Below are 27,978 nucleotides of genomic sequence, written 5' to 3' on the forward strand. Positions count from 1 at the left end.
TGTTGCCTTTATGCCAATGAGCAGTTCCTTTTCCCCATTAAGCACTCAGGTGGTAATTTCTCTGATTGGGCAGTGCCTTTGCCCCTACTGGATGGCCAAGGAAGGCGTGTTCATGGTGTGGCCAAAAAGGTTGATTAGCAGCTTTGAAATCTCTCCACACACATCAACAGCAGGCAGCACAAGTGGGAGAGATTCCTGGTCAGCCATGTGATGGGAAGAAATTGGAACCTCTCCCATCACTATCCATAGGTCCAGGCTACAACATGTATGTAAAAGTCTATGTTGGGGGGGGCGGGGTTTGCTTTGTGTTCTGGGCTGGGGTGGATTCAGGATCTGCCTCCTTGGCCTGCCTGTGGTGGACATTGTGACACTGTGGGTCAGATCTGCTTTTGGGCAGATAACTCAAGGAGTACCCTAATAGTTCTGGTCTGGTTTTGGAATTTCTTTATGCACTTTTTCCAGTGCTTCTATATTTTCTTGTCAATATGGAGATCAGAACTGTGCACAGCACTCTAAACATGGAACAGGCATGGTTCCGCAAAGGTTTAACATAGCTTGTTTCGCTTTTGATTCTAGTGCTTGAGAAATGAACTTCAGTGTTTTATTTGCACATTTGATGGCTCTGTTAACCTGCATTGCCACTTTTAATGATCTGCATCTCAAAATCTCTTTGCTCCTCTACCCCATTTAGAATCCTACTTCCAAAGGAATACGTGTGATTTCTTTATTTCTGCTATGAAAATACAACATCTCAATTTATGTACACTGGAATTAATTTGCCATTTGACAGCCCATTCTGTAAGTTTCCTGATGACCTATAGTTGGCCACAGACTTTCCCCTGCATTAACTCTACTCCCAATTTGGCATCATCTGCACATTTGATATTGTACGTTAGTTTTCTGAGCCCAACTCATTTATGTAAATTGGGATCAGCAGCGGTCCCAGCACCAGTCACTGCAGAACGCAATGAGATTGCTTTTTTTGGTCAGGGTTTTAAGAGATACGAAATCAGGGACTGGTAAAGAGAGTTGAGATACAGGGCAGGCATGATCTAACTAAGTGATTGAACAGGCTCGATGTGTTGAATGACCTATTCATGCTCCTTTGTTCAAATGTTCTTATGTGTCGTCAGAGGTTACAGCTGAAGATCCGGAGACCTCAATGGCAATTCTACCCTCTGATACCAAGACCACAGTTTGAAAGTCAATTGCTAAAGGTGGCCATTAAGCTTTAAGGGCACCTGACAGTAAACAGGAAATGCTAGTCGATTTGGTGTAAGGTTGACCCACATATTAAAGCAAGGCTGATTTCTAAGTCAACGGCTTCATTTCAACTTTTGCCCTCGAACCTCATCAACTTCTCTGACAAAAGCTTTGAATCGAATTTACTGCTGATGTTTCCACACTGACAGTGGCTGAACAATCCTGCCAAGCAAACTCAACTGTCAACGGACAAAAAGTATCTGTAACCAAATGCCACTTAAAAGAAATGGGATTTCCAGGGTGTATGATTTTTGCTTTTAATCCCTTTGCTCTGATTGGTAAGTGTTGCTATAGTTAACATGTAAAATGTGTGTTTTAACATCTGTTTGGGTTGTAATAAAGCTGGAAGGATTATCTGAGAGAACACATCAGCATCAAATGTTCAGTGGAACCAATGTTTATGAAAATATAGCTACATGTTCAACAGTTGCAGTTCTGGCCAAATTAGAATTGTACTTATTTGATTTTTAACAGTTGTTGAGTTTGAGGAAAGGAAAACATAAACATAGGTCAGGAGGACAATTCTGATATTTATTTTAAAGAGGCTCATCTGGCTGAATAATCTCCTTCTGTTCTGTGTGACTCCAAAAGCAATCACCATTTGTAGAATCAACATTGGTCAGAATAATTTGTGTCTGCAGGATAGCCACTGGGTTCTACCATTATGTATTTGACCCTATTCCACATTCTCCCAATATCATGACTGTTTTCAGCAGTTGGTGTATAACTGTGATGAAAAGGTTTATAAATGTTGTGTGAGTTAGCCCTTCCACAAATCGTGAAATGTTACCGTGAAATGCTACTGGTGTGGGGAGTAGACCCCAGTGACAGTGAAGCTATGGGAGCAGAATGTTCCCAGCATTGTGCGTAATGGATCCAGGACCATCATGACGTGGTCATGCTAGGCACTGCGAATGTCCGTTTCAATTATATACAGTTATCTACCTCAGTTTTAACAAATTTTGTACTGATCGTTCAGGTGTTGTCACTTTTATATTCAAACAATTATTATCTTCACCTTTAAGCCGCTGTAACACTAGGAGTGACCCTGAATGGAACCGTTCATCAGTCTGTGCTCCTACCCGCCTCTTACACAATCTCAGACCCAAGCGGTTACCTTCGGATCAGATGGATGAAAGCTGGGACGAAAGCTGGGAGTAGAATTGTGGACTATAGATGCACATCGGAGAGAGGCAACACCCTCACTGAGCGCTGCCACTACCTACCTGTTCCTGACGACTACAAACGCAGGAGTGTCCTTTTCCCACAAAATGCTTCATTATTGCTGGAGGATTTACAGCTCAACGACAGCGGGACTTATGAATTGTCCATTAGTCACCCAAGGGGAACAGAGATGGCCAGGTTCATGTTAACAGTCCAGCCCGACACAGCCCGGGATGGAACGGGTAGGTACTTTTAAAAAAAAAAGAACATTTCCAGCAATAATGTAAAAGCAAAAAACTGCGGATGCTGGAAATCCAAAACAAAAATAAAAATACCTGGAAGAACTCAGCAGGTCTGGCAGCATCTGCGGAGAGGAACACAGTTAACGTTGAACTGTTGAAGAGTCATACGGACTCGAAACGTTAACTCTTTTCCTCTCCGCAGATGCTGCCAGACCTGCTGAGTTTTTCGAAGTATTTTTATTTTTGTTCCAGCAATAATTTGTTCACCAATGTTCACTTGACCTGGTGCCAGCTTCAGAAGTCTAGGGATGTTATTTGTTTTTAAACACAGCAGCGCTAAGATTGCTTCCTCTGACACAAAATGTTTCCATTGTTGAATTTTCTGTTCCAGCATTTGAAATGATCAACAACACCAGCTCACATTTATACAGCGCTTCAACACTGAAAGATGTCCCTAGAGGTTTTTAACAGAAGGAATTATCAGGCAGGATTTGACAGCGATTACCGAAGGTGATATTAGGACAGGTGACCAAAAGCTTGGTCAAAGAGAGAGGTTTTTGGGGGACTTGGAGGGGGACAGAGAGAGATATAGGGAGGTGAGAGGTTTAGGGAGGGGATTCTTAGACTTAGGGTCCAGCCAACTGAATGCGCCACTGTCAATGATGATGGAGAATCATTTCATTCTAACCCGCTGAGCTGGCTCGGCAACCCTCTTAAATCAAAATTATAGACCCATTTCTGCTCAGACCACTGGAATGAATTTACAATATTAACCTATTCCTCTGACCGGCCAGGACTTGAATCTCGTTTTTGACCGATTCATTTTAAAGTTAGAACTGAACTGGGAAGAGGTCGGTTCAAATCGGCAGTCAGGAAATGTTCATTTACGCAAAAACTGGGCTGGAATTTTCCTAAAGTCGGAGTCACGGAGGAAAATCTCTTAACATTTACCCCAGGGCAGGTCGAGTCTCCAGTGTGAGCAGTGGACGGATAAACTCGACACATCCATCTCACCTTCAAAATACAGGGACCGTGGGGATGCAACAAGCATTAGGCTACTCACATCGCCCAGTAGTTACTTAAATCTCGGCTTTGGCCTCAAAATGAATCACTAATTTGTCCATTTTGTAGAATTAAAACCATCTCTTATACTAATTACCACAGGACCTTTCAATCCTCAATGGGCGACAACTGACTGGATCTCCGCCACATTGTCCACTTAACCTCTTCTGCTTTTGAAGCCAGGGTCTGATGGAGTTCAGGCCGCATAAGGGATGACAAGTTCTATTTAGGTTCACGACATGAGACTTTAGATTCAGGATTATGATGCGTTGCCACTTCTCTTTATCAGGTTATAATTGTCCGGTGCCTTCAGAACTAAGGTTCAATCAAAATGATAGAATCCTCCAGCACACACAGAGGCCATTTCGACCCAAAGTGGCTTGGCCGGACCTTTGAAGTTTTATCCAATTAGTCCCACCTTTTCTTGGTAGCCCCACAATCTCTTCCTTTTCAGGTGTGTATCCAATTCCCTTTCGAAAGTTATTACTGGATATGTATTAGCCGCCCTGTCAAGCAGTACGTTCCAGATTAAAACGGGATTTGGGCTTTGCTGGGGGGGCCAGCATTAATGGACCGTCCCTAGTTGCCTTAAAATGTATTCTCCTAATTTCTCATCTGCTTCTTTAGCCAATTTCTAAACCTGTCTCCCTTGGTTAATGACCTTCCTACTCTACTTATTTATACTATCAAAACCCTCACTATTTTAGAACCCCTCGATTAAATCTCCTTCTAACCTTTCCTGCTCTGGGAATAATTCCAGCTTCTCTACTCTCCCCATATAACTGAAATCTCTAATCCTTGGTATAATTCTGGCAATTCTCCCCTGCACACTTTCCAAAGTCTTCATGCCCTTTCCACAGTGTGTCCAGAACTGGGTACAATATTGCAGCTGAAGCCTACACCCGTGATTTATAAAGTGTGAGCAATATTTCATTGTTTAAGGGACTGGCTCACCAATCAATGCTCTATCTCTCCATTTGAAGTAAAATATTGAAATGTGGAGCTTTGCTCTCCCAGCAGGGATGGCATGGCCAAGTATGAGATGCAGCTAAAACAATAAACAGAAGGCAGGTTGGAGCAATGGACAGGGATAAATTAACTAATGGGCTACAAGCCATTCAGGATTTTCCATGTAGTAATAGGGTAAGATTACTTCACTACTCACAGTAATAATAATTCGGTTGAGGAAGGAGAACATGCTTTAGGTTGTGGAAATATGAAATATAGAATCATAGAAAATCATAGAGAGGTGAAGGGTGCCATTTAGCCAGTAGTTGTCTTTCTGAATGAGCAATTCACCTCAGGCTATTCCTCCACCTTCTCCCCTTAGCCCTGCACATTCTCCTCTTTCAGGTAAGAATCCAATTCTCTCCTGAATGCCTCGTTTGAACCTGCCTCCACCACACCCTCAGGCAGTGAGTTCCGATCCCAACCACTCACTGCCTGAAATCGTTTTCTTTCCCCTCATGTCTTCATTACTTCTTTTGCCAATTACTTTAAATCTGTACCCTCTGGGTCTCAATACTTCCTGTCCTCAACAGGAAGTTTCTCCCTATTCTACTCTGTCCAGCACCCTCATGATTTTGAATACCTCCATCAAATCTCCTTTCAACCTTATTCTTCTCCAAGGAGAACAGTCCCAACATCTTCAATCTATCTGCAAGTCTGACATTCCTCATCCCTGGAATTTTTGCCAATCACTTGAATGTTTTCAGCACTCTCTCTAATGCCTTCACATTGTTCCTAAAGTGTGGTGCCCAGAACTGGACACAATACTCCAATACACATAGTTATCTTGCTTTTGTACTCTACGCTGCTATTGATAAAGCTGAGGATTCTGTACTCGTTATTAACAGCTCTAGCTGTCTGTCCTGCCATATTCAATGGTCTATGCATATATACGCCAAGGTCCCTCTGCTCCTGCACCCTCCCCCGGCCCGACTTAGAATTGTGATGAATTATATGACTGAATAAGTGCTAAGCATATATGTAATGGTTTCCATGACCAAATATGAATGTAGAGTTTATGTAGTATGTACAATGAAGAGAATGTATAAGTGAGAATTAAGCAATGCATTGTGTACATATAAGGTACTTTGATGGAGTCTAACTTCAGAATCACAGATTGTTACAGCACAGAAGGAGGCCATTTGGCCCAATGTGTCTGCACTGGCTCACTGAATGAGCAAACATCTTGTCACGCAATGGAGGGGAAACTTTTACTTCCTGGACATTGGACTTGTCTTGGGTGGAGACATTAAAGATCGTGATCAAGAGCTAGTAAAGGAATCAATTTTGTCCACCTTATATTTAGTTGTCGAAGTTAAAAGCCTGTGGAAGTCTGCAGTTTCCACACAGTCAGAAGTAGCCTACTTGCAGGGCAAGGTATAAAGCTATAGTAATTGGAAAATATGGAGATTTATATCTTTATTAACAATTGTAAATAATTAACTGGAAACCTTTAACTCGAGTCATAACAATGGATTAGGATGTATGAATCAACTCTAATAATAAGGAGCTGAAGTTCCAAATTTCACCAGATGAGAGCATCTTCACTTCCCAAATGAATGTACTGGAATAACAATTAATAGTGATGTTTGTTCCTACTATTTCCATGAAATGAATAAACCCATATTTGCTGCTTAGATACAGTCAAGAAATGAACATCAGCCAAAGTCTGAAATGACGGCCTTTTATTTTTATCTTCCTGTGCTTTTCTGTGAAAACTCAGTTTTCTCTTTCCTAGAGAATAGAGCCCCAGCCTGTTCAGACTTTCTTAATAGTTGCAGCCTGTTGGCTCTGATATCAACTTGGAGATCTTTCCGGCATTTCCACCAGAGCTTCTATATTTCTGCAATGTGGAGACCGAGACCACACTCCACAATACTCTAAATGTGAGCTAACCAATTGACACAGCATGCCTCAATTTGAATTCTATTCCACTAGAAATAAACCCACTGTGCCCTCCTCCCCCCACTTCCATTTTATGGCTTTGTTAACCTGCATTGCTACTTTTAATGATTAGTGAATCTTCCCTCCTCAATCCCTTTGCTCCTCTACCCATTTAGACTCTATGGAGTCTGTGACCTCCTTATTCCTCCACCCAAAATACAACACCTCACGCCTACGTTGGAATTATTTTGCCATTTACACTTCCATTCTGCAATTTTTTAATGTCTCCTAATATTTTGGCACGGTATTAAATCTGCCCCCTAATTTGGTGCATTCCACAAATTTTGATATTATACTTCAGGCTCCCAAGTCCAAATCAGTTAGATATAAATGGTGAATGGCAGTGGCCCCAGCATCGATTCCTGACAGACACGACTAGATTTTTGTGGAGAGAAAAACTCCAAAGTATTTCGCTTTTACCTCACGGCTAGACTTTTGTTCGGCCAGGATATTATTAAAGGATTTGGAACCCAGGCGAGTAAGTGGAGTCGAGATACTGACCAGTCATGATCTAATTAAATGGCAGGAGAGGTTCGAGGTGCTGAATGGCCTATTCATTATCCAATGTTCAGAAGTAGTTTTGCTTCATCTGAATTAACGGGGGACCCCGGAGGCAATTCTACCGCCTGATACAGAGACCACTGTTTGGAAAGCTATGGCCTAAGGCGACAATTAACTTTTAAAACCACTTTTTAGCAAGCAGGAAACAATATCATGATAAAAGCAAAAAACTTCGTATGCTGGAAATCCAAAACAAAAACAAAAATACCTGGAAAAACTTAGCAGGTCTGATTCCGGAGACGAACACAGTTAACGTTTCGAGTCCGTATGAATCTTCAACAGAACAATATCACGATGCTGTCTATTTGGCTCTGAGGTTGACCACAGATTAAAGCACGGTCGATTTGTAAATTAAGGGCTGGATTCTGGTGCTTTGCAATTGGACCACATCAGTTGTGCACACAGCAGATTTGAACAGTATCATTGTTAATTTTTCCATGTTGGCAGTGACTAAATAGTCCTTCTGATAAAACTCAACTGGAAACAGTTAAACAGAATCTGTAACAAGATGTCACTTAAAGGAAATGGGTCTTCAAGCATGGATAGTGTCCATCTTTACACTTTTAATCTCTTTGCTTTGATCAGTAAGTTTTGCCACAATTACGATTTAAAATCGACCTTCTAACATTCACCGGGATTGTGAAACAGTTCCCGTTGGAGCAATACATATTACAAATGTAGTACATTTGCTGATATCAGTTCGGTGGAATGATCGTTTCATAAAACTATGGTCTACACGTTCTTCAGTTGCCGTTTTTGACAAATGATCATTTTGCTCGATTTTGTTTCTTGGTATTGGAGATTGAAGAAAAATAAACACTTGCAGGGCAACAGCGAAAAAGATGGTGGTGAGTGGGCAATTCTGTAATCTCTTTCAAAGAGGCACGAGGGGTTAAATGATCTCTTTCTGTTGTGTCTGTTTCAAAATGAAACCGCAATTAGCCAAATCACAACTGGCCAGAATAATTCCAGCATGCATATGCTTGAACCTCTTTGACTTTCTCCCAACATAGAATCATGGAGGCCATTCAGCCTGTCATGTACATGCTGGCTCTCTGCAACAGCAATTCACCTACTCTCCCTCCCCGTCTTTTTCCTATGACCCTACAAATTTTTCCGTTTTTTAGATAATGATCCAATTCCCTTTTGAATGCCATCATTGGCTTCACCACACTCCCAGGCAGTGCATTGCAGATCCTCACCACTTGTTGCATCAAAGTTCTTTTGCCCATCACCTTAAACCTGTGTCCAATGGTCCTTGATCCTTCCATGATTGGGAACAGTTTCTCCCTATCTACTCTGTCCCCTCATGATATTGGACACCTCTGCTGTTTATAGGCCTCCTAACAGTAGTTGTACTTCCGGGCAGAGTGAAGCTCAGGAAATTAGAGGTGCATGTAACAAGAGTAATAGAGTAATGTGGGGACCTTAACCTCCAAATAGACAGGGCAAAGAAAATTTGCAGTAATAGTGTGCAAGGCTAGCCCATGGAATATGTACCAGATAGTTTTCTAGATCAGTATGTTGAGCATCCAGGGAACAGGCTATCTTGGATCTAGTATGTGCAATGATAAAGGAGAAATTAATAACCTTGTACTAAAGGAGCCTCTAGGGAAGAGTGACCATAATGTGATAGAATTTTATATTGAGTTTGAAATAATTTAATTAAACTTAAAACTGGAGTCTTACATCTAAAGGAAACAAATTGCCCAGATAGGAATAGCAAGCTGGCTAAGGTAGTTTGGGAAACTACATTAAATGATATGCTGGGAGATAAGTAATGGCTAGCATTTAAAGCTCTAATTCATAATTTCCAACAAATATACATTTGTTTAAGACACAAAAACCCTAGAGAAAAAAAAATGGTAAAACTGTGGCTGTCATGAAGAGTATGTGTTTGATCATTGGAAGAATCTTATAATGATTGGGAGGATTTTAGAATTCAGCAGATGAGGACCAAGGCATTGAGAAATAAAGGGCAAAGTTTTCTGCTTGGCGGGCGGGCCTAACCCAATCTCCGGCGGGTGGGGAGCTGATCCCCACCGGAGAAGTGGGCCCCGCCGCTATTTTACATGGGTGGGCCAATTAAGGCCCGCCCAGCATGACATCCGGTGGGAAGCACTATGTGCTCCCTGAGCGGGTCACGGAGGGGATTCCCCAAATGCGAGAGTGCACTCTTTCGTACTAAGTGCAGCTTCAGGGAGATCGCTTACACTTTGAAAAATATGAAAAATAGAAAAAAAAATCCCTAATATGTCCCCCTCATGTGACAATGGGATTAGGCAGGCAGGTCAGGTGTTTCTGACGTGTCGATGCAGATTCGATGGGCCGAAGGGCCTCTTCTGCACTGAGATGAGACATGTTCATAATTAACAAAATAACTTTCTTAAACTTTTTAAAACCCTACATGAAACCTCATCCCGCCAGTGGATGAGGTTTCATGCTTTTTTCTAGTTGCCGTCGGGGCTCCTGGCCGACCCACCAACCTTAAGGTTGGATGGGCAGGTCCTATAATTGGTTAACTGACCCTGTCAATGGCCTCAATTGGCCATTGACAGGTCGGCGGGCCCACAGCTGATTTTGCTGCGCCGCGGCCTTGCTGAAAATTTAAATGGGGCGCAGTGACGTCAGGGGTTCCGCCCGCCGTGATCCCGCGTCATTTTACGCGTCGGTGAGCAGGCCCTGCCCCCTGCTCGCCGACGGCAAAATTCTGCCCAAAGAGAAAATATAACATGAGAGTAGACTTGCAAAAGACATAAAAAAGATACATGCGTGCTAAACAGCAGAAGCAGCATGCGATAGACAGAGCTAAGCGATCCCACAGATGACAGATCAGATCAAAGCTCTGCAGTCCTGCCGCATCCAGTTTTGAAAGGTCGTGGGCGGTTAAACAACTAAATAGAGAAGGAGGTTCTAAAAATATCCCCATCCTCAGTGCTGGGGAGCCCAACACATCAGTGCAAATGAAAAGGTTGAAGCATTTGCAATCCTCTTCAGCCAGGAGTGCCCAATGGATCGTCCATCTCAGCCTGCTCTTGAGGTCTCCAATATCACAATCTTCAGCCAATTGATGCACTGCACGTGATATCAAGAAATTGCTGAAGGTACTGGATACTGCAAAGGCCAATGGTACCGGCAATCTCCCAGCTTTATGACTGGAGATTTGTCCTGCAGAGCAAGCCAGACCCCAAAACAAGATGTTCCACTACATCTACAACACTAGCACCTACTCAACAACATGGAAAATGGCCCTGTCCACAATATGCAAGACAAATCCAGTCCTGCCAATTACTGCCCCATCAATCTACTCTCAATCATCAGAAAAGTGACGGAAGGCATCATCGAAAGTACTTTCAAGTGGCACTTATTCAGCAATAGCCTGCTCACTGCTGTTCAGTTTGGGTTCTGACATGGACACACATCTCCAGAACTTATTATAGCCTTGGACTAAACATGGATAGGATAACTGAGTTCCAGAGGTTAGATGAGATTCAGAGTCACAGAATCACAGTGCAGAAGAGGCCCTTCGGCCCATCGAATCTGCATCGACACTTCAGAAACACCTGACCTGCCTGCCTAATCCCATTTACCAGCACTTGGCCCATAGCCTTGAATGTTATGACATGCCAAGTGCTCATCCAGGCACTTTTTAAAGGATGTGAGGCAACCTGCCTCCACCACCCTCCCAGGCAGTGCATTCCAGACCATCACCACCGTCTGGGTAAAAAAGGTTTTTCTCATATCCCCCCTAAACCTCCTGCCCCTCACCTTGAACTTATGTCCCCTCGTGACTAACCTTTCAACTAAGGGGAACATCTGCTCCCTATCCACCCTGTCAATGCCCCTCATAATCTTGTACACCTCGATCAGGTCACCCCTCAGTCTTCTCTGCTCCAACCAAAACAACCCAAGTCTATCCAACCTCTCTTCATAACTTAAATGTTTCATCCCAGGCAACATCCTGGTGAATCTCCTCTGCACCCCCTCCAGTGCAATCACATCCTTCCTATAGTGTGGTGACCAGAACTGCACACAGTACTCCAGCTGTGGCCTCAGCAAGGTTCTATACAATTCCAACATGACATCCCTACTTTTGTAATCTATGCCTTGATTGATAAAGGCAAGTGTCCCATATGCCTTTTTCACCACCCCACTAACATGCCCCTCTGCCTTCAGAGGTCAATGGACACACACGCCAAGGTCCCTTTGTTCCTCAGAACTTCCTAGTGTCATGCCGTTCATTGAATACTTCCTTGTCAAATTAATCCTTCCAATGCGTATCACCTCACACTTTTCAGGGTTAAATTCCATCTGCTACTTATCTGCCCATTTGACCATCCCGTCTATATCTTCCTGTAGCCCAAGACACTCAGCCTCACTGTTAACCACCTGGCCAATCTTTGTGTCATACACAAACTTACTAATCCTACCCCCCCACATAATCATCTATGTCATTTATATAAATGACAAATAATAGGGGGACCAAGCACAGATCCTTGTGGTATGCCACTGGACACTGGCTTCCAGTCACTAAAGCATCCTTCTGTCATCACCCTCTGTCTCCTACAACTAAGCCAATTTTGAATCCACCTTATCAAATTACCCTGTATCCCATGTGCATTTGCCTTCTTTATGAGTCTCCCATATGGGACCTTGTCAAAGGCTTTGCTGAAATCCAGATAAACTATATCAACTGCACTACCCTCATCTACACACCTGGTCACCTCCTCAAAAAATTCAATCAAATTTGTTAGGCATGACCTCCCTCTGACAAAGCCATGCTGACTATCCCTGATAAAACCTTGCCTCTCCAAGTGGAGATAGATACTCTCCTTCAGAACTTTCGCCAATAGTTTCCCTACCACTGATGTGAGACTCACTGGCTCATCTCTACAACCCTTCTTAAATAGCGGAGCCACATTAGCTGTTCTCCAGTCCTCTGGCACCTCCCCTGTGGCCAGAGAGGAATTAAAAATCTGGGTTAGAGCCCCTGCGATCTCCTCCTTTGCCTCCCTCAGCAGTCTGGGACACAAATCATCTGGACCTGGACATTTGTCCACTTTTAAGCCTGCCAACACCTCCAATACCTTGTCACTCCCTACATGAATTTGCTCAAGAACCTCGCAGGCTCTCTCCCCGAGTTCCATACCTTCATCGTCATTCTCTTGGGTGAAGACGGATGTGAAGTATTCATTCAGCACTCTAGCGATGTCCTCTGGCTCCACCCATAGATTGCCCCCTTGGTCCCTTATGGGCCCTACTCTTTCCCTGGTTATCCTCTTCCCATTGATATACTTATAGAATATCTTGGGATTTTCCACACTTTTCCCAGCCAGAGCTTTCTCACATCCCGTCTTTTCTCTCCTAATTGCTTTCTTAAGCTCCACCCTCCACTTTCTGTACTCCACTAATGCCTCTGCTGATTTGCTTCCCTTATACCTGCTAAAAGCCTCCCTTTTCCTTCTCATCGTAACCTGAATATCTCTGGTCATCCATGGTTCTCTGGGCTTGTTACTCCTTCCTATCACCCTAGAGGGAACATGTTGAGCCTGTACCCTCCCCAATTCCTTTTTGAACGCCCCCCACTGCTCTTCTGTAGATTTCCCCACAAGTAGCTGTTCTCAGTCTACCTTGGCCAAATCCTGCCATATTTTACTAAAACCCTTTCTCCCCCAATCCAAAACATTTTTTTTGCAATTTGTCGATTTCTTTGTCCATAACAAACTTAAATTGTACCGTGTTGTGGTCGCTATCACTAAAATGCTCGCTCACCACCACCTCAGCCACCTGTGCGGCTTCATTCCCCAGAATTAGTTCCAACACTGCGCCGTCCCTTGTTGGACCCTCTACACATTGACCTAGAAAGTTCTCCTATATGCATTTCAAGAAATCCACTCTATCCAAGCCCTTAACACTATGTCTATCCCAATTAATGTTGGGAAAGTTGAAATCACCTAATATAATTACCCCATTGTTATTGTTTTTACACACCTCCACAAATTGTGCACATATTTGCTCCTCAATTTCCCGCTGACTATCTGGGGGTCTATAATAAACACCTAACAATGTGGCTGCCCCTTTTTTATTCCTAAACTCTACCCACAAAGCTTCATTCGATGCCCCCTCCAAGATATCATCTCTCCTTACTGCAGTAACTGACTCCTTAACTAATAATGCAATACCTCCTCCTCTTTTACCCCCCTCCCCTGTCTCACCTGAAGATTCTATATCCCGGAATGTTGAGCTGCCAATCCTGCCCCTCCCTCAACCACATCTCAGTGATGGCTATTATATCACAATTCCACGTGTCACTCCTCACCCTTAACTCATTCGTTTTACCTGTAATACCCCTAGCATTAAAGTAGAGGCCATCCAGCCTTGCCTTACTCCCTGGAAACTTAATGCAGCTGTACTCCCTCTGACTTGATTGTTTTACTGTATTATGATGTGCCCCTATTCTGCTAACATTCTGCGTCCTTTCCCCCTGCTGAATTAGTTTAAACTCCCCCCAACAGCACTAGCAAACCCGCCCGCAAGGATGTTATTCCCGCTCTGGTTCAGATGTAGACCGTCCCGCTTGTACAAGTCCCACCTTCCCCAGAAACGGTCCCAGCGATCCAGGAATCTAAAACCCTCCCTCCTGCACCAACTCTTAAGGCACGTATTCATCTGCGTTATTCTCCTATTTCTGAGCTCGCTAGCACATGGCACTGGGAGTAATCCAGAGATTACAACCCGAGAGGTCTTGCTTTTTAGCCTACTGCCTAACTCCCTGAATTCTTGATGCAAGACCTCATCCCTCTTTCTACCTATGTCATTGGTACCAACATGTACCATGATCTCTGCCTTATCACCCTCCTCCTTCAGGATGCCCTGCAGCCATTCAGTGACATCCCGAACCCTGGCACCAGGGAGGCAAGATACCATCCTGGAATCACAGGCCACAGTAGCGCCTATCTGTTCCCCTGACTATAGAATCCCCTTTTACTATTGCTCTTTCTCCCTTTCACCCCTCCTGTACAGACAGGCTGCTTGTGGTGCCAGAAGCTTGGCTCTGTCCGCACTCCCTGGAGGAACCAGCCTCCAAAATGGAATTCCGATTTGCGAGCGGGACCCCAGAGGGCTCCTGAACAACCTGCCTGTTTCTCTTGGACTGCCTGGTGGTCACCCATTCCTTTCCTTCCTCAAGTCCCTTCATCTGCGGTGTGACCACCTCTCTCAATGTGCTATCCACGATGCTCTCAGACTCACTTTTGCTCCACAGTGTCCCCAGCCACTGTTCCAGCGCTGAAACCCGAGCTTCCAGGAGCTGCAGCTGGACACACTTCCTGCACAAATGCTGGTCCTGGGCACTGGAAATGTTTCCGGCTTCCCACATGGAGCACGAGGAGCACACCACAGCTTTGAGCGTTCCTTCCATGACTTATCCCTTAAATTTAAACCTTTTAAATCAATTACTCTAGGGCCTTCTTTCCTGATCCTTGTTACTGTAGAATATACAAACTGTAAACCACAAAAAGACCTTAAATAATAAGCGATTAAAGTAGTAAATACCTCACCCACTACTTACCAGTGATTCCTTTCCCTTGTAGCCTCTACTGCTGCAGCAGGGCAAGACCCACACTCTGAAGATTTAAGAAGTTGGATAGCCAGGAAAAAATGCAAAGAGCACCTCGTACCCTATGCACCTAATTCCCACTGTGCACCAAATTGCCAATACCCACTCTAGCTGTGCCTCACTCAGGATGAGCTCGCTCCCCTATTCGTGTGCAAGCACACTGTCTCAAGTGACACCAAGGGAGCATTTGGTCAAGTGTGACATCAAGGAGCCCTAGCAATTCTGAGATCAATGGGAATCAGGGGGAAATTCTTTATGGTTGGAGTCATACCTAGCACAGAGGAAGATGATTGGGATTGTTGGAGGTCAATTATCTCAATTGCAGGACATCACTGCAGGAGTTCCTCAGGGCAGTGTCCTAAACCCAACCATCTTCAGCTGCTTCATCAATGATCTTTGCTCCATCATAAGAACAGAAATGGAGCTGTTCGCTGATAATTGCATGGTGGCAGTACCATTTGTACCACACAAGTGCCAAGCAATGACCATCTCCAAAAAGAGAGAATCTAACCATTTCCCATTGACATTCAACAGCATTACCATCACTGTGATTGAGGCTGGAAATTCAAGTACCTCACCTCCTGTGTCCTCAAAGCCTGTCCACCATCCATAAGACACAAGTCAGGAGTGTAATAGAATACTCTCCACTTTCCTGGATGAGTGTAACTTCAATGATACTTAAGAAGGTTAACACCATCCAGTGTGAAGCAGCATGCTTGATCAGGACTCATCCAGCACAATGGCAGCAGCAGGTACCTTCTACCTTCCAAACCTATGAACTCTACCACGTAGAAGAACAAGGCAGACCCATGGGAACACCACCACCTATAGGTTCCCCTCCAAGCCATACACCATCTTGATTTGGACCTTAGAAGCCCCCTTCCTAACTGAACTGTGGGTGTACTTACACCAGATGGACTGCAGTAGTTCAAGAAGGCTGCTCACCATCGCATTCTCAAGGGCAATTAGGGATGGGCTCACGTCCCATGAAAAATTAGAAACACATTGTAGACATTCTGTTAGGTATTTAAATAGGAAGAGGTTAGTGAAAGTAAAATGAGCCCACTGGAAGCAGAGACAAGTGCAATTAGAATGGGGCATAAGGAAATGGCAGAGGTATTAATCAGATATTACATGTTTATCTTCACAAACTGGAAGACCCAAAAAAATTCCAGAATAATGGGGAATCAAGGGCCTAGGGAGAATAAGGAACTTAAAGAAATCACTAAAAGTACAGAAATATTCCTGGGGCAGAATTTTTGGCTCAGTGAGTGGGGGCGGGGCCTGCGCGCCGAGGTGTAAAATGACGCAGGTTGACGTCAGGCGTGTGTCCCGACGTCACCACGTGTCATTTAGATTTTCAGTTCGGCTTGGCTGTGCGCCCACCGAACTCTCAAAGGCCTGTTAAGGTCATTAATTAACTAATTAAGGCTATTGAGAAAGCTGCCCGTCCAACCTTAAGGTTGGTGGGCAGGCGAAGAGTCCAGGCGGCCTTCGCATTTTTCGTGGAACCTCATCCACGGGCGGGATGAGGTTTCATGAAGGGTTTATAAATTAAATAAATTTTTTCATTAACGTTCATTAACGTGTCCCAGCTCATGTGACACTGTCACATGAGGGGACATGTCTTAAATATTTTTTTCTCTTTATTAAAATTTTTAAAACTTAAAACTTATCTCGCTGAGGCAGCTCTGTGCCTCAGGAGATTTCTGCTCTCCCAACTCAGGGAACACCCGCACAGGGAGCGCTTCTGGGTGCCACGTAAAATGGCGCCATGGACCCGATTGGGGGGCGTCCACCCCCACACAATCCCCCGACGGGGGACGGGGGGCGGGGGGTGGGGGGGGGGGAAAGTTCTCTCCCTGATGAAATTAGTGGAACTAAATGGCAACAAACCCCCTGGCATGATATCCTGCAACCTATGGTTTTAGAAAGGGAGCTACAGAGATAATGGATGCATTGGTTTTGATCTTCCAGAATTCCTTAGCTTTTAGAACTGTTCCCAAGAATTGGAAGGCAACAAACACATTCCCAATATTTAAGAAAGGAGGATGAGACAAAACAGGGAATTGTAGGCCAGTTAGCCTAACATTAGTAGTCGGGAAAATGCTTGAATCTATTATTCGAGGCTTGATAATGGGCAGTTAGAAAATCAAAATATGATGAAGCAGGGTCAACATTATTTATGGAATGGAAATCACGTTTTACAAATTTGTTAGAGGTTTTTGAAGATATAATCACCAGGAAGGAGAAGTGCATTTGGATTTTCAACAAGTATTCAGTAAGGTATCACAGAAGAGGTTATTAATCAAAATTAAGACTCATGCGATTGGGGATTAGCATGGACTGAGGCTAGACAGAATACACAGAATAGACAGAAAACAGAGAGTAGGAATAAACAGGACACTTTCAGGTTGGATGACTGTAACTAGTGATATACTGCAAGGGTCAGCTATTTACAATCTATATGAATGACTTTGATGAGGGAACTAAGAGTAACACATCAAGTTTGATGATGATACAAAGTTAGTTGGGAAAGTAAGTGGTGAGGAAAACGCAAAGATACTGCAAAGGAATATCAACAGATGGAGACAGTAAGCAAAATATGGCAGATGGAACACAATGTGGTAAAGTGTGAAGCTGTCCACTTTGATAGGAAAAATAAAAAGGCCAAAAAATTAATGAATGAAGTGAGAGACTGGGAATATTTGGATTCAGAGAGAGCTGGGTGTCCTTGTACATGAACCACAGAAACTTAACACGTAGGTACGACAAGCAATTAGGAACACAAATGGTATGTTAAACTTTTATTACAAAAGGATTGAAGTATAAGGTTAAAAATGTTTTACTATAATTATACAAGGCATTGGTGAGGCCACACCTGGACTAGTGTGTGACGTTCTGGTCTCTTTACCTAAGGAAGCACATACTTACACTAAGGGAGTGCAGTGAAGGTTCACTATATTAGTTCTTGGATTAAGGGTTTGTCCTTTAAGGTGAGATGAGTATATTAGACTTATATTCCCTGGGATTTGCAAAGAATGAGAGGTGATTGAATTAAAACATACACAATTCTTAAATATAGATGCTGAGAAAATATTTCTCCAGGCTGGGGAACTGAGAGCACAAGGTCACAGTCTCAGGGTAAGGGGTTAGCCATTTAAGTCTGAGGTGAGGAGAAATTTCTTCACTCAAAGTGTTGTGAATCCTTGGAATTCTCGACCCCAGGGACTACAGATGTTCAAGACAGATTTTTGTGTAGGAATGGAATTAAGGGATACGGGGATAGTGCTGGAAAGTGGGGGCGAGACTGAAGATCGGTCATGATCTTGATGTATGGCAGAGCAAGTCCAAATTGCCAAATGTCCTACTCCAGCTCCTATTTCTTGCGTTTTTATGTAAAGGAATTCATTTTGTCCATCTGATATTTAACTCTCTAATTAACTGTCTAAAGCCTACAGAACTTTGCAGTCTCTGTGGAGCCAGAAGCAGCCTACATTCTGGGTCAGATAAAAAGCTACAGTAAACAGAAAAGGTCAAGATTCTCATCTTTATTAGCAATTGTGTAAATAATTTATTGGAAGCCTTTTATTCAGTCAGGACAGCAACCTAGGATGTAACTAGCAACCTAGTAATGTAAACATTAACAAAAACAGAATTACCTGGAAAAACTCAGCAGGTCTGGCAGCATCGGTGGAGAAGAAATCAGTTAACGTTTCGAGCCTTCACGGCCCTTCGGCAGAAACATTAATGTAGATGAACTTTCAAATGTCTCCATAAGAGCTCCTTCCATTCCCAAATGAATGCCTTGAAATGAAAATTACTAACAGCGAGTGTTCCTACTATTTCAATGTAATGACAAAACCTTTGCTTGTTGCACAGATACAGACAAGAAACGAACGCCAGGAGTTGAAGCCAAAGTTCGATATTTAAGCCTTGTTGTAATTGTGTTCTTCTTGTGTTTCACTGTGAAAACGCGAAGAGGTAAGTGTTAATGTTGTGAGACAGTTTCAGCTACCCTTAGCTATGCTGTCTCTGCATTTCTGATTACAATGTTAATTAAAAGGTGTTCCTCTGTGGATTATAGAAATCAATGAAGGATTTATTGCCCCTTTCCAAGAGAGCTCAGTTCAGCTATACGAAAACAGCATTTGAATTCTTTCTGGGTTCTTGTTGGTTTTAGCAATATCGCCCATTTTATTTCCAATCTTTTGTTGTCTTTTATCCGAAGTACTACGCAGCACGGGTGGGATTTGGGAATCCAAAGGGATGGGATGGAATGACTGCTTAACGCCCTGCCCAATATTTTCTCTGTTGTATTTAAGGGGATTAAACTCAGAAGAGACGTAAAACCAGCGTTGGACCAGATCCTGTCAGCTTCGCGCCGTGTGGCCCCGTTTAAAATTGTCCCATAAGAGATAGAAGTAACGCAACAGATAAACCCAAATATCCTGTGTTTCCAATGCAGATAAAAATGACAAAATATTGCATTATCCAGAATGGTTTTCTCATTAAACGGAAATTATAAATCCTTAAATAACCCTTAAAGAGCTCCCATTCTAGCGAACATCAACATTAGTTGCATGGCTTAAGCAAACACGACGTTTGCTGAACAGTAACTATCCTCATGGAATCATACCTTACAGATAAAGTCCCAGACTCCAGCATCACCATCCCTGGGTATGGCCTGTCCCACCGGCAGGACAGATCCAGCAGAGGTGGCGGCGCAGTGGTATACAGTCGGGAGTGAATTGCCCTGGGAGTCCTCAACATTGACTCCCATGAAGTCTCATGGCATCAGGTCAAACATGGGTAAGGAAACCTCCTGCTGATTACCACGTACCGTCCAACCTCAGCTAATGAATCAGTACTCCTCCATGTTGAACACCACTTGGAGGGAGAACTGAGGGTGGCAAGGGCGCAGAATGTAATCTGGGTGGGGGACTTCAATGTCCATCACCAAGAGTGGCTCTGTAGCACCACTATAGATCAAGCTGGCTGAGTCCTAAAGGACATAGCTGCTAGACTGGGTCTGCGTCAGGTGGTGAGGGAACCAACAATAGGCAAAAACATACTTGAGCTCATCCTCACCAACCTGCCTGCCTCAAATGCATCTGTCCATGACAGTATTGGTAGGAGTGTCATTGTGGAGACAAAGTCCCGTCTTTACATTGAGGATACCCTCCATCATGTTGTGTGACATTACCACTGTGCTAAATGGGCTGGATTTCGAACAGATCTAGCAACTCAAGACTGGGCATCCATGAGGCGCTGTGGGCCATCAGCAGCAGAACTGTACTCTACCTCAACCTGTAACCTCATGCCCCGGCATATCCCTCACTTTACCATTACCATCAAACCAGGGGATCAACACTGGTTCAATGAAGAGTGCAGGAGGTCATGCCAGGAGCAGCACCAGGCATACCTAAAAATGAGGTATCAATGTAGTGAAGCTACAACACAGGACTACTTGCGTGCCAAACAGCATAAGCAGCAAGTGATAGATAGAGCTAAGCAATCCCACAACCAACGGATTAGACCTAAGCTCTGCAGTCCTGCCACATCCAGTCGTGAATGGTGATGGGTGATTAAACAACTCACTGGAGGAGGAGGCTCCACAAGTAACCCCAACCTCAATGATAGAGGAGCCCAGCACCTCAGTGCAAAAGATAAGGCTGAAGCATTCGCAAGAATCTTCAGCCAGAAGTGCTGAGTGGATGATCCATCTAGGCCTCCTCCGAAAGTCTCCAGCATCACAGATGCCAGTCTTCAACAAATTTGATTCACTCCACGTGATATCAAGAAACGGCTGAAGGCACTGGATGCTGCAAAGGCTATGGGCCCTGACAATATTCCAGCAATAGTACTGAAGACTTGTGCTCCAGAACTTGCCACGCCCCTAGCCAAGCTGTTCCAGTACAGCTATGACACTGGCATCTACCCAGCTATGTGGAACAATTGCCCAGGTTGGTCCTGTACACAAAAAGCAGGACAACTTCAACTCGGCCAATTATGGCCCCATCATTCTACTCTTGGTCATCAGTAAAGTAATGGAAGGGGTCATCAACAGTGCTATCAAGCGGCACTTGCTTAGCAATAACCTGCTCACTGATGCCCAGTTTAGGTTCCGCCAGGGCCACTCAGCTCTTGACCTCATTACAGCCTTGGTTCAAACATGGACAAAAGAGCTGAACTCCCAAGGTGAGGTGAGAGTGACCGTCCTTGACATCAAGGCAGCATTTGACCAAGTGTGGCATCAAGGAGCCCTGGCAAGACTGGAGTCAATGGGAATCAGGGGCAAAACACTCCACTGGCTGAAGTCAGACCTAGAACAAAGGAAGGTGGTTGTGGTTGTTGGAGGTCAGTCATCTCAGCTCCAGGACATCACTGCAGGAGTTCCTCAGGGTAGTGTCCTCGGCCCGACCATCTTCAGCTGCTTCATCAATGACCTTCCTTCCATCATAAGGTCAGAACTGGGGATGTTCGCTGATGATTGCACAATGTTCAGCACCATTCGTGACTCCTCAGATACTGAAGAAGTCCATGTCCAAATATAGCAAGACCTGGACAATACCCAGGCTTGGGCTGATAAGTGGCAAGTAACATTTGTGCAACATAAGTGTCAGGCAATGACCACCTCCAACAAGAGAGAATCCAACCACCACCCCTTGATGTTCAATGGCATCACCACGGCTAAATCCCTCACTATCAACATCCTGGGGGTTACCATTGACCAGAAACTGAACTGGACTAGCCATATAAATACTGTGGCTGCAAGAGTAGGTCAGAGGTTAGTAATCCTGCGACGAGTAACTCACCTCTTGACTCCCCAAAGCCTGTCCACCATCTACTAGGCACAAATCAGGAGTGTGATGGAATACTCCCCACTTATCTGGATGAGAGCAGCTCCCACAACACTAAAGAAGCTTGACACTGTCCAGGACAAAGCAGCCCGCTTGATTGGCACCCGATCCACAAATATTCACTGCCTCCACCACCGACGCACGGTAGCAGCAGTCTGTACCATAGAATAGATGCACTGCAGGAACTCACCAAGGCTCCTTAGACAGCACCTTCCAAACCCACGGCCACTACCATCTAGAAGGACAAGGGCAGTAGATAGATGGGAACACCACCACCTGGAAGTTCCCCTCCAAGTCACTCACCACCCTGACTTGAAAACATATCGCCATTCCCACATTGTCGCTGGGTCAAAATCCTGGAACTCCCTCCCTAACAGCATTGTGGGTGTACCTACTCCAGATGGACTGCAGGGGTTCAAGAAGGCAGCTCACCCCCACCATCTCAAGGGCAGCTAGGTATGGGCAATAAATGCTTGTCCAGCCAGCGAAGCCCACATCCCGTGAATGAATAAAAAAAAAATTAAATTCTGAGATACTGATTGTGATCATGCAGAAGAGAAAATCCTACTTTATAACATAGTTAACATACAGGGCCACTGCTGAACCTGTGACATCCAATCAGCTAGATAAATAGTCTATAAAAATGAATAGGAATGTTTGATGTGCAACTTGACCTCCACATGATTTCAACTTTTTTAAAAAAGTGCTATTATTCTAACATGGGAGTGTTGATTTAAACTGTGTTTTCTGAGAACAACAATTGTTCAATCCCAAAGGAAAATAACAAGGGTTTTCTCCCTCAGGTTGTAAGAAAACTCAGAAACAAACACAAAAGGACAATGCTGCTCAGGATGGTCAGGTGAGTGGAATATTTTGTGGAAAGATTTACCTACTGGATAAAAATTGATTTTCAAATAAGATTTCCCAATCCTACAGCTTTTCCAAAATGGCTGAAGCACTGGCCCGAAAGGATTTCTACGCCCATGTAAGGATCTACTTAAATTATGGAGGAATTCAATGTTTTTCACGTGACTGCCAGGGCGTAAATAGCAACATTCACAAATATTTCACAGGTGAACACACAATATAGACAACAGTTGCTCTTATAAACATTGAGGCCACTGTCACTTGAATTTTGTTTTGGGCAGGAGCTCTTGCGGTCGATTTACATGTAACGTGTGACTCTGAATTCCCATGGTGAGCTTTTCTCGAAAAATCTAGTTACATTGCAAGGGGAACAAATGTTTAATCGCCATTTGCGCATAAGTTTCCTGCTGGGAACTGCTTTGCACCAATCTGAACTGAAACGTATTTTAATATCATCTTCAGGCTATGTTAACTAATGCCTCAATTAATGTCACGTAATCTTTCTGGCCAAACTGATCTTGCCTGTGCCAAACATTGTACAAAGTATACACGCGCTCATTCAATGCCCAACGATTGCATGATCACATCATCACATAAAGGAGTCGTGCTTTTGCATCAATGTCACCACAAAGAAGTTTTAAACCACACTCTATTATTGATAATTCACATCTTATTTTGAATAAGACTTTGGAGGTTAATCTTGCAGACAATCCTGTCATGATTTCCGTGGAATCTGCGAGATGGTGAATTGTGTGGAACCAGACTCCTCCAGTCTGAGCAGCGGATCACCAGCATCCTCACTCTCTGAGCCGTATGGGACGGAGATGTAAGGAAGATGCTTGAGGTTGGGTGGGAGGATTTTTCCTGTCGAATTGTTTTGGAGTCTGGGCTTGAGCTCAGGCTGCTCCCGTCAGGCATGGGCAAAGAGCGCACCCATATTCATTTTTATCACCGTCGTCTGGTCAGCCCCTTCAATCAAGGATGACGTCTGCCAGGCTCCATGAATTGTGTGTCCTCAGGTGACCCACCAGGGTCAATCCTGAAGCTACAGGTCTTTGGGCAGAGAGGATAAGAGTTGCTCTGGGGAACGGTGGTTTCTCAAGCCAGGGTCTGCTCTCTCTCCTGCTTTCCTAGCTTCCGTGCCACAGGGTTAATGCACCAGCTTCCAGCCATGTGGCAGCTTGTTTGATGAGGCGCTGACAGGGTTTAAGGCAAGTTCCTGCTTTCGTCAATGGTCCCCTTTTTAATGAGGCATTCAGAGTGTCCATAAAACATTCCCTCTGTGCTCCAGGGGATTGAGATCAGGTGCTTTCTTTTAAGTGTGAAGAGGATCTGCTTCCGAAGTCGATTATTTGCCATGAGGATGAGGTGCTCAGACCAGTGGAGCTGATTTCGCTTGACCAGGTTACAATCATGGAGGAGTTGGCTTCAGGGAGGATGCTGGGGTCTGCTTGCCTGTCCTCCCACTTGACTTTGAGCATCCTGTGGAGACACTGCTGCTGGTACCTGGGGGTGCCTTTGGTCAGTGGCCCAAGTTTCACTGCCATGTAGAAGGGTGGTGACAACAACAGCATTGTAGACCAAAGCCTTTGACTTCTTAAGGAGGTCTCTGTTGTTGAAGCCCCACCTCCTTACACTTCAGCAAAGACATTTTTCCGCACGGGTCAGAATATTGTTGTCAGGGTGCGGGGGCGGGTCCGATACGCCGATGCGTAAAATGACGCGAGGTGACGTCAGGCGTGCGTCCCGATGTCATCATGTGTCATTTCGATCTTTCGTTCGGCGGCTGCACACTGGAGTTGATTGCATGCTCGCCGAACTGTCAGTGGCCTATTAAGGCCATTAAAAAAGTAATTATGCTCATTAACAATGCTGCCCATCCAACCTTAAGGCTGGCGGACAGTGAAGACCCCAGACGGCCTTTGCGTTTTTCAGGAAACCTCATCCACGGGAGGGATGAGGTTTCCTGAAGGTTTTATAAAATCATGAAATAGAATTTGCAGAAATCACAAACATGTCCCAGCTCATGTGACACTGTCACATGAGGGGATATGTTTAAATAATTTTTAACTTTATTTTCGAAAAGGTTGTATTATTAACTTGATCTCCCTGAGGCAGCTCCGTGCCTCAGGGAGATTTCTGCGCTTTTTCATCACGCATGCGTGAGAGCGCAGGCCCCGACTCTTCCTCCTCCACCCCGCCCACACAGGTAGCGCTGAGCGCTACCGGCTGCACATTACGCTGGGTGGGCCTTAATCGGCTCACCCGTGTAAAATGGTGGCGTGCAGCCACAGATCAGCTTCATGCCCACCCTTGCCCACTCCCGAACAGCCCACCCACTGCCTGAAAAATTCAGACCATGGTTTCTGGCCCTCCAGGGGAACTACAGGCATGATTTTTGTCGCTTGATAAATCAGAGACAAGTGCCTGGAAAATACAGAGGGTCCTCCATGCCCTTTATTGATCATTGAAAGGCTTTTGACTCCATTAACTCTGAAGCCCTTTGGAAAGTCCTCCAGAGACTTGAATGTTCAGCGAATTTTGTTACTACTCTGCAACTCCTGCGTGGCAATAAGACAAACTTTACAGTGGACTGGAGGCTGAACCCTTTTGTATCTGAATAAGCATCAAGCAAGGCTGTGTGATTCTATCAACTCTCTTTGCTATCTACCTCAGCCCGGTGATGGAGCTGATTTGTGACCAACTTCCATGAGGGGGTCATGATTGAGTTTCAACTCGATGGGAAACTTTTCGATCTCAACAGACTGAGCACCAAGACTAAGGTGACCCTCCAGTATATCCACAACTTACAATATGCCCACAACGGTGCAACTGTGGCCCACATTGCAGGCGACGATCTGACCACCTTAAACCTCTTCAACTCCACATACAAAAGGGTTGGTGTCTCACACAATGTCATCAAGAGCAAAATCCTTCATCATCCTCCCCAGAGCAGTAGCTGCATCTCCAGCTTTTGTCATTAACGGGGAAACTTTAGAAGTCGTTGAACACTTCTCATATCTCAGCAGCTGCCTTTTTCAAAAGGTCAAAAGGAGGAAATCCACCAAGAATCAACTGTGTCAGTGCAGCCTTCATGTTTACATAATGTGGCTAAGAATTGCGATCATTACAGCTGAAAGGTAAGAGCTATCTAATTGGCATATGGTTCATTATTAGATTTTTCATTCATATTAAAATTTTTATCCTGCCTCATACATCTGAGAAATTCTTCTGACTGTGACGAACTATCTAAAAAAAACCTTTTATTTAAATTTCTGATCAATGCTTGCGGACAGATAATTTCTTAGCCCTTCCTGCCAGAGCATTAGGTGTCTAATTCTTCAATAGTTATGTGACCACATATGTTCCAGTTGCTATCGAGTGGAGGTTGTGTCAGATTTTAATCTTTATTCCTGTTTCTTGTTTACTCAACTGTTGGGCCTGATACGCAGTATACGGATACCAACTGGCTTCAAAACAAGAAAGTAGCTGAGAGGAAGCTGAGTGACCACTGAAGTGACTGATTATGCCTCATTACAGAATGTGAACATAAAAAAAATGCATCCTGTTTAAACAGGCCTCCACCTTACAACACAATTGTTGATAATGATCTCATCTTAAATCTCTCCCTTCCTCTTTCACTGCAATTTTCAATTCAGGAGAAAGGGACGAATCTTCAGGACAGTTCAAAGCTGGAAATACAGATTAAACTCTGGAACAACCTTCATTCAATGGCAAAAACAGAATTACCTGGAAAAACTCAGCAGGTCTGGCAGCATCGGTGGAGAAGAAAAGAGTTGACGTTTCGAGTCCACATGACCCTTCAACAGAACTGAGTGTAATTAGGAGAGGGGTGAAATATAAGCTGGTTTAAGGTGAGGGGCGGGGGGGAGATAACTTTTCACCCCTTGTTAATCAAGAATCTATCCAGCTCTGCCTTAAAAACATTCAAACCACCACCACCACCTTTTGAGGAAGAGAGTTCCATAGACTCACAACCCACTGAGAGTTGGGACAGGGGTTTCAAAAACGTACTCAAGTGGACACACCAGTATCCTGTGTTACAGGCAGTGGTTTACACACAAAATTTCCATGGTTGAATGTTTATATAGGCAGATTCAAGTTAGATGTTGAAATAAAAGTGTGACCAAGCATTGTGCCAATAGTAAGTGTGTGGCATATGAAATAATGTCAAGCAGACCCTTAGGACCAAGCTGATGGATTTAAAGGCCTGCGCTACAGCTATGAGGAAAAGAAGCTCAACAAATTTTATTCTTCGCTGTCTGTGGCGCATTATGGGCATATCATGGAGGACAAAAGGCAGAGCTCCCAAGTTTGTCAGTATTCATCTAACAGAGGTGGCTCCGTTGGCTTGGGCACATTCGGATGGAAGACAGTCGCATACCCAAGGACTTTCTGTGCAGTGAGGTTGGTGGAGCCAGACAACCGAAAGGATTCCCGAAGCTCTGCTCTAAGAACGCTTGCAAGCATGAGATGAAGGCCCTGAACATCAATTATCACACCTGGGAGTAACTCGCTGATGACACAGGAAAATGTGGGCTGGCATGCATCACCACGGTGACTAATGGCTATAGCGGCTTGGCAACAGTTGCTAGTGTTAAAATCAACAATCCACAATGATACTTGGCAGCTTTACGTGCGGAACCTGCCTCTCAAGGATTGGCCTCTTCAGCCCTCAGCAAAGGTGCGCCATATGAAGACACCCCATGTTTGCTGCATGTCCTTCACCTTTCGTAGATGGAAGGATGCCAACAAGAAAGAAAATATATGTATACATCTCAACGGTAACATCCACAGAACAACGCTAAAGTTTTGTATTTCCTATTGACAATGACACAAAGCTAAATATCCTAATCAGCATCTAAGTCCCCTGCTCTAAAAGAAACGCATCTAAAGTCTTGCACTATAAATGTTAAGTCAGTGAGTATTGAGGTGTTAGCTATGGCTCAGCAGGGAGCACTCTCACCTGTCAGTCAGGGATTATGCGTTCAAGGACATTCGGCTCGAAACGTTTACTCTGTTTCTCTCTCTGCCAGACCTGCTGAGTATTTCCAGCACTTTCTGTTTTTATTTCAGATTTCCAGCATCCCATAGTACCTTGCTTCTATTTAATGTTCTTCAATGTATTTTTGTTTGGTAACAGAAGTCAACAACAAGCGATCCTGCTGTGTTACGCAGTGAGATGAAGTTGGCTGAATCGACAGGAGCTATGGGAAGGAAGATGTATGCTACTGATGAGAATATTGAACATGGTCGGATTCAGATATTGAGGGACTGATCGTAAAATAATGATTGCGCTGTTTATATTGGACCATTCTGTGATAATGTACCAACTGATAATTTACATTAAAAGCATGAAAATTAC

General features: G+C 44.2%; 1 protein-coding gene across 2 annotated transcripts; it reads left to right on the forward strand.

Moving 5' to 3' along the window:
* Nucleotides 1–1,078: 1,078 nt before the first annotated feature.
* Nucleotides 1,079–27,978, forward strand: LOC144695355 (uncharacterized). Of its 2 annotated transcripts, XM_078566252.1 has the most exons (5): nt 1,079–1,541; nt 2,289–2,669; nt 18,745–18,846; nt 22,529–22,584; nt 27,757–27,978. In XM_078566252.1, exons 1-5 carry the CDS (start codon nt 1,490–1,492, stop codon nt 27,889–27,891), a joined length of 726 nt encoding a protein of 241 aa, XP_078422378.1. In that variant the 5' UTR covers nt 1,079–1,489; the 3' UTR covers nt 27,892–27,978. The 2 variants fall into 2 exon arrangements, with proteins under 2 accessions (XP_078422378.1, XP_078422379.1); XM_078566253.1 differs by lacking the exons at nt 1,079–1,541; nt 2,289–2,669 and adding an exon at nt 7,752–7,828 and having other exon boundaries at nt 27,757–27,941.

Source organism: Cetorhinus maximus, chromosome 21 (genome assembly GCF_964194155.1).
Source record: "Cetorhinus maximus chromosome 21, sCetMax3.hap1.1, whole genome shotgun sequence".
NCBI lineage: Eukaryota > Metazoa > Chordata > Chondrichthyes > Lamniformes > Cetorhinidae > Cetorhinus > Cetorhinus maximus.